Source organism: Eucyclogobius newberryi, unplaced genomic scaffold, assembly GCF_026437365.1.
Source record: "Eucyclogobius newberryi isolate DKJ021-1_F unplaced genomic scaffold, fEucNew1.0.hap1 SCAF_16, whole genome shotgun sequence".
Lineage (NCBI taxonomy): Eukaryota > Metazoa > Chordata > Actinopteri > Gobiiformes > Gobiidae > Eucyclogobius > Eucyclogobius newberryi.
The window spans coordinates 7,973,568-7,989,719 of NW_027315790.1; the positions used below are offsets into that span (position 1 = coordinate 7,973,568).

The following is a 16,152-nucleotide window of genomic DNA, read 5'->3' on the forward strand; positions in this document are numbered from 1 at the left end:
GAACGAGGAACTGAAGAATACGCGTCTTGACCGATTGTATCAGAATAATTTTGTCGTTGCCATTTAAGTAGCACAAGTCCTACTCATGTGGACATGTTGTCCAGCTCGTGTGGAATCACGCGTTCTCTTCTGATCGCATTGTAAGACGATGAGTCGATCTGAGCTGGTGTCCACGACTCGAAAAATTACTACGCCACAGCATTGACATTAGTGTGTGGCCAAATTTAAGCTAGCTCAATAAGACATTTTCATTCGTTGCACACTTTGTGTTCCTGTCAAGACTCAATAAAGTCTATCAAACCGACTTGTTTGGTCACGGGATGATTCATTTTGTGAGAAGCTGTCAGTCTGGGACTACTTTCTGTCTGATCACTGAGAGTTCCACCTTCCATTAAACAGTTTATGACATTGAAGATATTTGTGTACACCGCAGTATAATAAGAGTTATTTTCAATGTCTTTCATTGATAACTATAATTATGTAGATAATGTAGAGAGGTGGTTGTAGGGCCTATATTCTAAGAATCCAAGAAAATACATTTTTAAATTCAACCCGACTTTTGGATGGTAGAAATGTGATTTGATAATGGGAAAATACTATTTATTTTTTATTCCGTCCTCCCCTTTTAAAAATGCCAAGGAAAATCTGTGAAACAACAAATTCAAAAACTCTCGCCTAATCAATAGATTACTCGATTACTAAAATAATCAATAGCTGCATCCTTATAAAAGTCACGTATGCCTCACTGACACTTCATTTTCTTTCATTCTCGAAGCTTAGCAGGCACAGTCTCCACCAGGAAGCCCTTTGCTTTTCAAAATGTAGTCACTCTTCTATGTATGAAGCTTTGTACTTCAGGTAGAAAACCCTCAGAGCAGAGGCTCCGGGTCAGACTGTGGTGAAGCCGAGAGGCTGTCCAGGGCTGGCCAGGCCTTGCCCCAACCATAGCTCTAGTAACAAAGAATAAACCTCATTCTATTTCATAACTCACCAAGGCTCAGAAATGGATCATTATTATCAATCTAGTTCCCACAATAGTATTCAGCCCAGCGTGGATGTAGCAACATTAGTATAAAAGAGCACTTTATCTTTGCAGAAGTTCATCCGCAACATATTGAGCATGTTCACAAATGGATGTGTGCAAGTTTGTCTAAGGTCATTATAATCACAAACTAAACTAAATTGTAAAATGGTTTTCTTACCAGATTTTTCCATCACAGTGTTACAAAATCAGGAGGCCCGGAATCCTAAACAAAGAAAGATGAAAACCAATTACGTTCATTTAAATGCAAGGCTGACAGCACTTTCTCTCTCTGATGAAAAAGTGGAGAAGATGAATCAAAAACAGGTTTATTGTCATTGTCAATTAACATGATTAAAAAAGGAGGAACTTACTTTGGCATTAAGGTGCAACTTAAAACAAATAATAATAATAGTAGCAGAACATAAAAAGGGCATGTATTAACACTATTTTGAATTTACAAATAAAATAATATAAAATAGACTTGGTCTGAATAAATAAGACAATTTACAGTTGGTCAAAATAGTGCAAATGTGAACAATGCAGTGAATACCAGTAGTACTGGTTTGAATAATAGTCAAAGTGACAGTGTTTAAGAAGTCTTCATGAGTCCAACAGCAGAGGCAAAGAAACTGTTCTTGTGGCAGTTCAGGTCCAGATGGACCATAGCCTCCTGCCTGAGGGGAGTGGCTCAAATAGTCCGTGTCCAGGGTGAGAAGGGTCGGCTGTGATCCAACCTGCTCGTCCCAGAGCCCTGGAGACGTACAGGTCCTGCAGAGATGGAAGTCTGCAGCCGATCAGCAGAGCGCACACTGTAAAAGTCTGATGCTCTAACAACTGAGCTCTCTGGGCCCTTAATAAAGCTGAGCATTTTCATGTGGGCAGGTTAAGACGTAAGCCTCCAGTTTGGCTTCATACTTACATTTATTCTATAAACAATATACACCCTAAAATTGAACTCAGTTTAGATGGTTCAAAATAAAGACACAGCGCTTCCCTAACATACAAGGATAAAGGAGTTCCTCTTCATGCAAATTCAATCCAAGACTGTGAGCACAGAATGCAAAGAGTGTTCATCATTCAGCACAACGGCAACTCAAGTAGGCAACATAAAAAAGCATTGACATATTGCTTGGATTGATCTTGATATAAATGACTATGTTTATAGCCTGTCACATTTTGATATATTTCTACAGAAAATATCACAAACGATAATATTGTAACTACTCTAATACACCGACACATTAACCCTGAAGCCGGATAGACCCTTTTCTAAATGTAAAATATCATTAAAAAAACATGAGTCCTGCAGTTGCCTCATTTAAAGGCGCAATGGATGATTTTTCGGCGATTTGAGAACGCAGGCGGAAGTGCTCATGCGCACTCCCCCGTGCGGACTGATACAACACACTCGTGCGTTTGTTTATTAGCGCGACGGATCGGATCGCATCTCTCGTCTCCCGTAGATTTCCGTCTACTTCTGAGTCAGCTCGAACTGTCTTTCTCCGTCTTTATTTTGCCCCGTACACTGAGGGAACTATATTATGATAGATCAATGCGCTTAGGCACGCGGAAACGTGGGACGAGCCGCACGCGGCTGCAGGTGAGCGGTAGGTGCGTTTTATGATTGATACGTGGCAGGACTAATCGGCAGTCCACGCCACGAGAAAATAAGACTCAGATTTGGGCCAAAAAAATCATCCATTCAACCTTTAACCCTCTGCAGCTCAAACCCGAGTCTACTACAAAGAACTGAGGATTTCCCACAAGTGCAAGAAAAAGAACAAACGACAAATATTGAGCCCTAAAATAAATGTTTCCATCCATTGTGACAGTGGAGTCAGGGTTTTAATAGTTAACTGAGGCCTTTTGACCTAGATACGTTTGCTAGGTTTAACCCTCACAGAAGAGGGTCGGCCAATGACAAAGCAGTAAAAGTCTGAAGAGGGAAAATAGTACTTCTAGAGGTGAATCTGAATACAAGAAACTTCAAATGATACCATCAAGGTAGAGCAGAAAATCATCTCCAACAGCAGTTTGTCTCGATCTTGTCTTGATTTCCCTGATGTCTATCTTGTTTTGTAGCTGTGCTGTTTTTTTTTTTAAAAAGAAGTGGGAGCTACAATGAGTTACTTTGTTTCTTCCACAGCAATGTTTCAGATAAATCAAGCAAAATCATACGTAAATGGGAAGTTGATCAACCACTAAGGGCTGTTCAAAGCAAATTTTACAGAACAATAAAAAAAGCCCAGAGTGAAACTGGACAAATGAGCAGGTGTGGTCTGATGGGAACGTACAAAGCCTGCACTTTGAACTTTAAATGTGCTCCACAACAAGCAGCTAGTGAAAGACACTGTTTGACTTTGTTATCGAGGAAACGCTTTCTCTCATTCAAGTGAAGAATATTTTACAGTTGTTACACAAGTACAACACAAGACGCAATCATTTATTTAACTAATTGTCTTTTCTTTTAATTAACAATTGTAAGAATTGTAAATCCCCTTTGTTACTTACTTGCAGTGAAGACCATCGATTTTTTAGGACTCTTCTTCGAGTGGGTGTTCCAGGAAACGTACGTCCCAGGAAACGTGCTGCAACTTCTGAAAAGTATTCAGAATAAGCAGAATAAGAATGCTGTGTCATGTGAATACCTGCATCTTCAGCATTAGCTTATCAGCTCAAGTTTTCATTACAGATACTGTTGTGCTTTACACAAGTGTAAATATGACATGTAGGTCATCAAAGTGTAAAGATCTGCTGGGTAATGTGTGCTTGTCCTTGGCGCGGGACATTTGAACACTGCACTGACTCAGGTGTACTGCAGTCAAACTTGTTTGGGGAGTTTAGGCTTGGTTCACATGTACACAGAGCAGAGCAGCTCCACACCACACTGAGGCCACAACCAGGTTTAGCTCTGTTTAAAAAGAATATAGAAAACAGGCCACATTATTATCTCCCTTAACTGTCAAACTGTCCCCATTACTCACTCATCTTAGTTTACACAAAGCCAGTCATTATCATTTTATAATAATATAACACACAATTATGTATGTATTTTGTAATTTTAGCAGTAAATATTAAAAAAACACATTGCTGTACATGTGTTGTGTAATGCCACATTAGCATCACATGATGTGAGTGCACATTGCACATTTGCTGGCTGTGTTTGAACAGAACACACATGCCCTTCTCAAAACACCGCGCCAAACGTATACATTTTACCAGCAAAAAAATTATTCCCTTATGGTTTCCTCTTTGTACACACAAAATTGTATTTGATGAAGACAAGTTGATCTGGAGTTTAAACTCACAAATTATTCAGCAGCAGGAGTTCTGAGCCGGTCCAGACCCAGCGTGGTCTCAGGTGTCGTCCTGCTGCACCGGGCTCGTCCTCGCAGTGTGGAGCAGCACCAGTGATGCACGCTGTGGCAAAACACATGTGAAGAATGAATGGACACTTAAGAGCAAGGCATCTAGAGCAGCTGCACTTTTGTACACAAAGACAGCCAAGAATAAGCCTGTAATTACTTGGTCAGTTATAATATAGTATAATATACTAAGGATGTCCCGATCACGTGATCGGAAATCGGGCCCAATCACGTGATTTCAGACTCGATCGAAATCGGACGTCACCTCCCGATCACTGATCGGATATACATTTTACTCTTATTAGTTTGATCAGCGCTATACATTTCAAGCTTATTATTAGTCTCTCACCTCCATATAACGCATGAATGGATCACAACATTTAAAAAAAATAGTTTTGTTTTAGGCCGTGGGCCCAGCATGCCCAGGGAATTTTGCGGATCCAACACAGCAGAGCGCATCAAACAGATTAAGGAAAAAATGCTCAATAACTGGGGTATTGACAAACAGCGGGTCGATGTAATTTTGCGCGACAACGCTGCTAATATGAAGAAAGCCATGTGTGAGATGGTGTGGGGTGCGGAGTGTGGGGTGTGTCGCGCATTCTTGCCAACTCTGCGTACATGAGGACTTGCTTTCACAACACGGCGTGATAAGACATCGTGGCGACCGCGAGGAAGAACACTCACCCCTGGCTTACTCTCGACTCGAAGACATTCAGACGGATTTCATCAAGAAAAACATACATTTTATTATTTAAGCCAGAAGAGTATTAAGAGTGCAGTTCTGAAAAGCACATTGTGGCCTTACTTTATGACACTGTTGCACTTTCATTTAATACGTACTTTACTTCTATTTAATTCAAAATTTGCACTATTATTTCTTATTCAAGCTACCTCAAAGAAAGGTGCACTGTTAAAGTGTTAAAAAATAGGCCGTGGCTGGAGAGCCGCGACGAGGTCAAATAGCCACGCAGTTTCAGGGGCCGCGGCATTTCCCTTATAGCCTCATGGCTAACCCTAACCCTAACTTTAACCCTAACCTTAACCCGGCGCGGTCTAAAACGGCGCTAAAACGTGGTCAAATAGCGGCGCAGTTTCAGGAGCCGCGGAGCGCGGCCGGCACAAAAATAACATGGCAGTTTCGGCCGCGGCTCTGCAGACACTCCCTAAAAAATTAAATAAAAACTGGGGACAACTTGTTTATATTGCATTTGTGCATGTTTTTAATGTGTTACAAAAGTATCGGATCGTGACTCAGTATCGGCAGATACTCAAAATCAGATGACTCGAAATCGGATCAGGGCCAAAAAAAACCTGATCAGGACATCCCTATAACATACTATACAATACTCAATTAATGATGATTTACATATATATCATCATTAATTGAGTTATATTGACCCTTTATTTGAAATGTCTATATGAAATTCTTAAACTGTGATCAAGCATTACAGTCTGGATACAAGTTTACCATATTTCGGACCCATATTTCCCTAATCTCTCTATTTGAACGATCCAGAGTTCAGCTACTACCAGGCTTTATTGGCTTCCGGGGTCTCATGGCTTCATCGTCGTCATGGTTTTACTGCAGGTCTTTGTAAAGCAGTGTTCGCGCTGAGGGGTTTTAGCATGCCGTCATGCTCGGGCTGGTCACCGCCATGCTCGGGCTGGTCACCGCCATGCTCAAAATATAGCAGCAGGTATTAAGATCTCGGCACAGCTCGCTCGCACGGCGCACACCTCACACGGCGCACACCTACAGAAGTTATAGCTTTGCATACAATGTTCCATGCATATCCATCTCCATGGAGACAAGCAGGTGACGTTACTAGGACCAAGTTACAGGTCAGAACTGTGGAGAGGCGACTCCTTATGGATTCATTAAAATATCTGGATAGGGTACTGCTAGCTCAAACCTGTCGTGAGTTGGACTAGTGGCCAGTCCATTGGAACTGCAGTCCAGAACGCATTTTCCCCATCGAGCACAATGTAAAAACAAACTGCTCATGTGCGGCTGACAGAACACTTACAGCTTTCACAAAGCTCAGATTTAGTGGGGATCTTTGCCTTTTTGAGATCATAAACTTTGGCGCTTCAGTATCATTCTTCTCAAGTAACTCTCGATCTGATTGGTCAGAGCAGTCACTCCGTCTTCTCAAGAACACTACTGTGGCTGGTCCTAACTAGTGATGTCAAGATTAACCGTTTTTTTTAATTACCATAATTATTTATGCCACGCTAGGTTATTTTAGGGGTTTTTGGAACCTACAGTATGCGGAAAAAATGTCTCCAGGCACAACGCGAGTCACGGGCGACATGCATACACGTGTATGTGTGTGTATCTGAACCCAGCGTGTCAACAAGCTCCATCTATTTATAATGATTGTCTGGGGTCCACGTGACTGAATAAATGTGCTGAACAATTACGCTGTTACACACGGCGGTTCACACAAGTAAGTCCACTGCATAAGCTACAGTCAGCGCCCCATGAGTTCACACAGGGCAGAAGGAGGGACCACACCGCTGACTGCACTGGACACACATGGGGGGGAGGGACCACACCGCTGACTGCACTGGACACACATGGGGGGGAGGGACCACACCGCTGACTGCACTGGACACACATGGGGGGAGGAGGAGGGACCACACCGCTGACTGCACTGGACACACATGGGGGGGAGGAGGGACCACACCGCTGACTGCACTGGACACACATGGGGGGGAGGAGGGACCACACCGCTGACTGCACTGGACACACATGGGGGGGAGGAGGGACCACACCGCTGACTGCACTGAACACACATGGGGGGGAGGAGGGACCACACCGCTGACTGCACTGGACACACATGGGGGGAGGAGGAGGGACCACACCGCTGACTGCACTGGACACACATGGGGGGGAGGAGGGACCACACCGCTGACTGCACTGGACACACATGGGGGGAGGAGGAGGGACCACACCGCTGACTGCACTGGACACACATGGGGGGAGGAGGAGGGACCACACCGCTGACTGCACTGGACACACATGGGGGGGAGGAGGGACCACACCGCTGACTGCACTGGACACACATGGGGGGAGGAGGAGGGACCACACCGCTGACTGCACTGGACACACATGGGGGGGAGGAGGGACCACACCGCTGACTGCACTGGACACACATGGGGGGAGGAGGAGGGACCACACCGCTGACTGCACTGGACACACATGGGGGGAGGAGGAGGGACCACACCGCTGACTACACTGGACACACATGGGGGGAGGAGGAGGGACCACACCGCTGACTGCACTGGACACACATGGGGGGAGGAGGAGGGACCACACCGCTGACTGCACTGGACACACATGGGGGGAGGAGGAGGGACCACACCGCTGACTGCACTGGACACACATGGGGGGAGGAGGAGGGACCACACCGCTGACTGCACTGGACACACATGGGGGGAGGAGGAGGGACCACACCGCTGACTGCACTGGACACACATGGGGGGAGGAGGAGGGACCACACCGCTGACTGCACTGGACACACATGGGGGGAGGAGGGACCACACCGCTGACTACACTGGACACACATGGGGGGAGGAGGAGGGACCACACCGCTGACTGCACTGGACACACATGGGGGGAGGAGGAGGGACCACACCGCTGACTGCACTGGACACACATGGGGGGAGGAGGAGGGACCACACCGCTGACTACACTGGACACACATGGGGGGAGGAGGAGGGACCACACCGCTGACTGCACTGGACACACATGGGGGGAGGAGGAGGGACCACACCGCTGACTGCACTGGACACACATGGGGGGAGGAGGAGGGACCACACCGCTGACTGCACTGGACACACATGGGGGGAGGAGGAGGGACCACACCGCTGACTGCACTGGACACACATGGGGGGAGGAGGAGGGACCACACCGCTGACTGCACTGGACACACATGGGGGGAGGAGGAGGGACCACACCGCTGACTGCACTGGACACACATGGGGGGAGGAGGGACCACACCGCTGACTACACTGGACACACATGGGGGGAGGAGGAGGGACCACACCGCTGACTGCACTGGACACACATGGGGGGAGGAGGAGGGACCACACCGCTGACTGCACTGGACACACATGGGGGGAGGAGGAGGGACCACACCGCTGACTACACTGGACACACATGGGGGGAGGAGGAGGGACCACACCGCTGACTGCACTGGACACACATGGGGGGAGGAGGAGGGACCACACCGCTGACTACACTGGACACACATGGGGGGAGGAGGAGGGACCACACCGCTGACTGCACTGGACACACATGGGGGGAGGAGGAGACGAGGAGAAAGCAATCGTACTTATTAACGCAGTTTGTTGTTGACGTGAGCCAAAGTAAAGTGACTTAAGCCCCTCCCCTGAGTGTTACCATGAAGATCATCCCACTAAAAACTCGTATATAAAATAGAAATAAAAATGTATAAAATACTTGCAAATATGCTTATTTATATTATTGAATCCATTTGTTGCCATTATATTTCATTTTCAAAATAATAAAATCTGTTATTATCTGTTATAATCTGTATTAAATCGTAGGCAGGTTGATTGTTATAATTAACACATTTTCCCATCACAGGAATATCTGAAAGTTGATGCAAAGAAAATACAGTATCAACTTTGCCTTTCTTTTTGGCTGATAATTGTGATAAATCATAACTAAAAAAAAATATTGCAATATTTCACTTACAATAATCGTGACGAACATTGATCAATCTGGAATGTCCCTCGTCGAAAGCCGTTAGGAAAAGTCATAACAAGCGGAAAAAGCTGAGAAATCAAACTGTTCAGTCCAGTTGAAAGAAAAGCACAGACTTATTCCTCGTCCTCAAATACACAAAGCACTTCTATGTGCAAGATTTTCAAACACAAAATAGTCTGTAAATCTTCTAAAAACAGGCCAAAATACATCTGCCGGCGTCGCCATGTTTTTTCTCTTTGACTTCTGCCCAACTCACAATGCTGCGCTGTGATTGGCCCAGATGGATTCTCCTGTTTGGGAACTCACAAATAGCCGTACCAGATTGTCCATGCCCGATCGTCAGCTCTCACAAGCCAAGCAGGGATGGGCCTGGTTAGTACTTGGGAGAGCTGGAATACCAGGTGTCACAGGGGGGCGGTAGTGCACAGTGTCGTGTCCTTGGGCAAGACACTTCACCCACCTTGCCTCCAGTGTCCATGTACGCTGGTGTTTGGGAGAGTGGATGCAGGACAACTAATGGCCAATGAGCCAATGGCAACAATCCGGCGTATTCACAGCATTTGTACCATGCATGTTCAATTTCAATAACATACACTGCCCCCACATAATGAATAAATAATAATACAAATAATATTATGACTGCAATGCAATGCAAGAACATCTCCACAGGAAACAAAACAAATGGCAGACTCTCCATCAAAAGTTACATAAAGCACCTTCAAACTTTCCAAGAAAAAAACTCTGTGGACTAGAGATAAGAATGTGCTTTTTTAATCATTTTTGTGATTTATGCTTGGGGAAAAGACAATGCAAGTTGCTTTGGATAGCAGAGCTGACTTCAAAAGAGATTAAATATTGTGATCGGGTGCTCTGCATTGTTCTATTATAAAGAATATTCAAATGTGCATTTAAGGAGCCATATTAGTTATTAACCTTATGCAATTGGAGGTGGGAGATTCTGTAATTGTTGTTTTGGAGATAAGAAACATTAAGAGTATATTGTCGATGATGAAAACATATCATAAAATAAGCTCAAAGAGGGACAGAAGTCTAGTGTAATCTCGTGTATAGAAGTGATAGCTCTGCACCTTCATGGTTCATGTCATGGTTCAGTCATATTGTTTTTCCTAGACTTGAACTTCAAAAACATTTTAGCACATTTTTAAATTAATTATTAAAATATCGAATAGAGATAATAAAAACATAGCGATATTCATTGTTGTCAATATTGCCCATGCCTATACAGGCTGCGAAATAGACGGGGGCCCGGGGCACGCAAGCAGTTGAATCTCCGGCGGGCCCGCGGTTTGAAATAGAAGGGGGCCCGCCGTGCCCCTCCTCGAAAAAAAATCAAGATTTAACTAGTAATTTGGCCATATTCAGGGCATTTTCATCGCTCAAGTTTCGTTTTGACAGACATGCCCACTTCGCACGTCTTCTCGCTTCTCATTGGCCGAGCGGTCTCCGAGATGTAATATTGATGAAAGCGGGCATCTGATTGGCCGCTGCGTTCGTGTTGCGTTCACGTGACCTCGGAAATGCCCAGTCTAATTTTCGGGGCAATGTATATATGAGTAGTTTATTTTGTAGGACGTGATTTCATATATTCCACAAGATCTCCTTGTGTCAAATGCTGTAAACAGTATTTATTTTATATATATGAAACATTATTATATTGAATTAAACAGTTTTAAAGATCATGATCTCTGGTTTATATGATTCAGCATTTGACAGACAGTTTTCTTTTCTCAGAAGTGAGCGCTTTGTGAGAGCGTGAGAGTTGTTGTAGTAGTCCGGGGCGCACTGTGCAGTCACAACGAAATCATCAGATGCCTCACCATGATGTTCGTTGAAAACTTTAAAAATGTCTTAAAGATTTCTACGTTCACTATTTTTCTTATCGTCACTAGATGATGTGAGCACTTTGACAGTCACGCCAAATAACTTCACCGCTGAAACACCGGGCGTGCATATCGCCCCCGCCATGGCAGCCAGTCTGCACGCTGACCAAAAAAGACCATCTGCGCAGGTTTTTCACACAAACATCGATGCGAAACCTATCAAAAAGTACGGTGATTTTCATATTTTAAGATCCCCACAGATTATTTTTTTCCCGCAGCTTTTCGATTTGCTCTCACAATTTGACATTCTTGAAATGTACGGCCAGTAAATATGCAATAAAATGTTTAAGGTCGGGTTTTCTTTATTTTGAAATTCAGGTCGGTCGGGTTACCGGAAACACTTTTTTGGCCTTATACAGAGCAGACAACCCGACAATGAAGTGAATCATTTCACATTTTGCATTTGACATAATTTTGATGGGCCTCCACACCTTTAATAAGACTTGGAACATTAATATCAGGTTAGTGTAACATAAACCGTATTTTCTTTTTTCATAGTTTTGGTGCGACTTATTGTGGTATGATATTATTTGTTATTTTCACACTGACAACCGCAAGAGGGCGCTCTAGGCTCTAAGCGATGCAGAAGAAGAATCTGCACTTCCTCTACCTTTGGAGTTTGTGGAGTTGTTTAGAAGTGACACAGAGGAAGAAAAATTCTGTGGATTTAGTGATTTGGGGTAAAACTGATGCTTTGGTAAACTTGTTAGCATGTTCTTTATGCTATAGTTATCTGCATAACTTAATATATTACGTTAACATACCAGACACTGGTATACGCGTCATGTAGCTGAAGGTGTTAGCGTTAGCATACGTACACCTATTCACCATGTTCTCTAATCTGTTATTATTTTAAATTGCATTTCAAGATGAAATGTCTCTTCTTGGTCTTGGATTTTATCAAATACATTTTTGACGTATACTCCAGTGCGACTTATATATATTTTCTTTTTTTCTCTTATGCATTTTTTGGCTGGTGCGACTTATACTCCGGTATATAAAATACGGTCCATAGCTGACTGTGTTGTCATTTCAGATGCTGCTCTTGCACTGTGCCGTTACTTCATACTTTCTGTGCCATTCCATTTGTTTGCAGTAATCTCTTAATTACCTCATTAAAATGCCCAGTTGAGTGGATGAACAGATAGTGAGTGGCACTGGCACAGAGCGCCGAGCTGCACAATGGGCCTTTGTGCCAGGCTCATTCTGCGGAGCTGGCATCCCCGGCCTCCACCACAGCCGCGGAGGATCTGGGAGCGAGCGAATCTGTGAATGGCTCTTAACTCAGCAGCTGATAACAGGAAAAACATTGATTCTTTAAGTGTAATGCACCACACTTAGCATACAGCAGCAGTCCAAACACTGCAGACCACCGTGTCAACTTCAATAGTGAGTTCACGGTTTCATTTAAAAGAAGGCATTCAATTGGACTTTTATGAGCTGTTATAATGGCGTTTCCTTATCATTAGTTTACTCAAAGTAGTGTTTTAAGTGATTCCTGCATGTTTGAGTAATCCTGTATTGTCCTAGTCATATATGTAGCCATTTTCAACCATAAAAACATAGAACATAGAACAAACTGTAAATAATAACGAACTCTCTGAAAGAAAAAGAAATAGCAAATTTCACCTTCAAGACTATTTGGGGTACAAAAACTGCTACTCAAAGACACAACGACACAACATATCTGACCAGATTATAATGCCTGTAAATCCTTATTTAACAGTTTTTAATAACTATTGTAATTTAATCACATAATTCGATTTTTCAACTCAAATTTAGGCATTTTATTTTTGACAACCACCAGATATCAGACAGATAATGCAGTCAGGACATTCTAGTGGATTTGGGAGATTTTCATGACTCTTGATTTAGTGAAACATTTTCAAATCTATTTAGACATTTGTAGAAAATGTATAAACGTATATTATGCAAGCATTAGCTGGCATCATAACATTCATTCGGAATTGTCAATTCAAACCACAAATAACCTTAGTATCCCACTTTTCTACAGGCAAGTAAAAGCAGTATAAATATTGCCAAACAAACCAACAACTGCTGTGCAAATCATTAGTAGTCTTTTGTACTTTAACCCAACACTGAACACTACCTACCTTGTTCCTTGCACACAAAAAAACTCTTCTACTTGTGCAACTGCAAAGCCTCTTGTACGACGGAGCGAATATCCACAACTTTGCGCTCGAATGGCCCCAGCATGACTGACCCGGTTACAATCCTGCCTGTGTACAAACAGTACAATGCACCGTGAGACTTCCTTTTGTCTTCCCTGTTCTTACACTGAATGCTGCATATAGGGCGTATTTGTGCTTGCTTTTTGTTAGCACTAAAAAGCATTGGCGGCTTGTTAGAACACGTAGTCGGACCTGCCACTGGAATGTGAAGGAATGCTTTCTCTTCTACGTGGAGAGCTGTTGGATGCTATGCTTGTCTTGCTGTTATTATACAAATAAACCTCAAAACACAATCATTGCTGAATTTGTATGGACCTTTAAGAGATCTATGTCATCAGAATGTTAAAAACCACTAATAGTTTAGGACTTTATAACAAAATATTAACAAATATTATGAATTTCCAGAGAAGAATTGTAATTTAAGCCGGCTGCGTACTAGAGGATTTTAAGATGTGACACAGACAGAAGGACAAACTAGGTTTAAAATCTTAAAATAGTTTCTGTTACAAAGGAGGAAGAAAATAGTATGGTATGTAATAAATCTGTAGATGAAATAAAGTAAAACCTAAAATTCAGGATTTTGCCTTCATCAAAAAATGTCTGGAGTGGGTGGAGCCTGCAATTATCTCCTATCAACTAAAAAATTAAGTTGAAAAATGATTAATAATACAGCAGTAAATGTGTAAAAACAGGCTCTGATTTTCCATATTTTGTGATATTTGAAGTTAATCCCAGTTTTTCCATTGAAATCAAACGTCCCACTGTGCTTCCAGTCTGTAATTTAGAATATTCTTGTTTTAACAGTTTTAAAAAGGTCAATACATCATGTGAGAAGACAAAAATCAAACTGCAAAGACTGCAATAATTTAGATAATAGAAAAACACTAATGATAACAAAAAAGCACTAATGATATTCATGGGATTATTCGCAGTTCATATAACATTTACATATTATATTTTTCTATGTACAAACACTTCAAGTAAGTAAATGCTTAAGAAGACGTAACAGAGATTATATTCAATAACACACATTGAAACCGGCTGTGAAGTAACGTGTAAAACGCAGATATTAAGTAAACAGGTTCGAACCGGTTTGCTGCAGGCTATTCAATGGATTCTAATTAATACGTCGAGAAGCTAAGTGCTAACAAGTCATTGAAAACAATACGGATTGGCTAATGCTAAGGAGGCCAAACAGAACAGTTCACGGTGAAATGCAATGGTAAACTTTATCTACTCAAATGTACCTTGTCGCTGTTACACAATGGAGCAAAGTTCAATTGACTGTTCAACTATCATTGTAATAACTTATACATGACTATAAATAATGAAGTAGGTTAATCTGTACGTGATGTCAATAGTAAGTAAGCAGAGCAACAGGTGGCTGGCTATACGCGGCTGTAACTTAGGGTTTTAAGCAAATTCACCTGTCTATTCGAGCTTAAAAAATAAAATAGTTCAATTAAAAGTGAATACTGACCTTTCAAGTTCGTATTTTTGAAGCAGAAAGTTTAAAATCCACGAAGTAAGACGCGTTTCGCCGCAGCAAAGCGACGACTTCTGATTTACTTATGACACTTGACGCTGCTGTCCATCACAATGAAAGCAAAGAAGCAAGACGGAACTAGCTTTCCAACTTTTGTTCCAGTTTTAAACCACGAAATTAGTCCAGGAAAAGCTCAATGACGTCTAAAATATACAGGTTTGTCAAAAACAGCCTGGAAGTCGTTGATAAAAGTTCAGTAAAGTTTAGAAAAGTTCACTGTTTCTGTCTAAAAAGGTTGTTAGTATTCTGCGGCGCTAGCTCATAACCAGGGCTGCGTCCCATTTCTGTAAGACTTAACTCCTCCGCGTCTCACACTTGCTCAGTCATAAACCCCGCCCACGAAGGAGGAAGAGCCATAGAGGAGAACGGTTAGTCGTTTCCCATTGGCTATCATTGTGTAATGGGCGGGGTTTAAAGCGAAGGAATCGAGGAGTTTGGAGCTTTTTTGAGGAGGCATCAGAAACGGGGCGTGCCCTCTGGTAGGAAGATTAAATGCAAAAGGGCGCATGCGCAGACTGCTGGCTGAGACGCGGCGGCACCTGCAGCCTGGAGGCAGCACGTGACCAAATAAGCCTACGTAAAGCGCCACGCTCACGGTGAGAAGCAGTTCACCTACAGACAACCGGCTCAGGTTTAGGAGACGGGACTGGATTAGAAAACAGGCACTTTGTATCCTAGACACTTTGAGGTGTTGCCAGAGACAGAGAGCGGGCTCATTTCAACATGCAACTTTACTGGCAGAATAAACTTCAAATGTATAAGCAGGGCTATTCAACTTCAGGCCCAGGGGCAGGGTCAGTCCCGCCAATCAATCTGATCCGGCTCGTGACCCATCTTCCGAACATATATTTTTATTTTGAGTGTTTTTTTCCTGGTTTGATTCTGGGTTAGTACAAGATAAACCAGATTTGTTGGTTTTGCTGGCTTAGTCTTTATTTAATTCTGCTTAGAGCTGGTTTGGAGCCGCTTTGGACCTGGTTTGATTCTGGGTTAGTCTTGGTACCTTGTTAGAAGCCTATCGGGCCCAGAGGTCAAGGCCCCTGAGAGATCTGGCCCTCAGGAAAATTAAGATGAATAGCCCTGCCTTAAAGCAACATTACGTAACTTTATGTAGGTGGCATTTCACCTGTTTGATTCCATAGAACTAGAACCTTTAAATAAAACCATATAGTTCTGAACATTAGATATATTTTCTGATTGTCATTGCATCTGGGGTGAAGCATGATCTGCAAGATCAATTTCAAACACATGTTTTAACCGACTTTTAGCAAATAGTTAACAGGAAATAGGCCCTAAGTTCACAGTAGTCTAGTGTAAGTTTGATCAAACAAGAGTGGAGTCAAGTTTAGATCAGCCCTGTGTGGCAAATGCTGTTGTGATCTT

General features: G+C 42.9%; 1 protein-coding gene across 1 annotated transcript in view; it reads right to left on the reverse strand.

Annotated features, from left to right (window-relative positions):
- phactr4a (phosphatase and actin regulator 4a) overlaps nucleotides 1-15,005 on the reverse strand; it is a 53,237-nt gene extending 38,232 nt beyond the window's left edge. Inside the window, exons 1-4 of the mRNA XM_072447376.1 lie at nucleotides 14,704-15,005; nucleotides 4,333-4,444; nucleotides 3,536-3,621; nucleotides 1,203-1,247 (exon numbers count right to left, since the gene is read on the reverse strand). Of these exons, the coding sequence (XP_072303477.1) occupies nucleotides 1,203-1,215 (13 nt within the window). The 5' untranslated portion in view covers nucleotides 1,216-1,247; nucleotides 3,536-3,621; nucleotides 4,333-4,444; nucleotides 14,704-15,005. The remainder of the gene's footprint in view (nucleotides 1-1,202; nucleotides 1,248-3,535; nucleotides 3,622-4,332; nucleotides 4,445-14,703) is intronic.
- Between the last annotated feature and the right edge of the window lie 1,147 nt (nucleotides 15,006-16,152).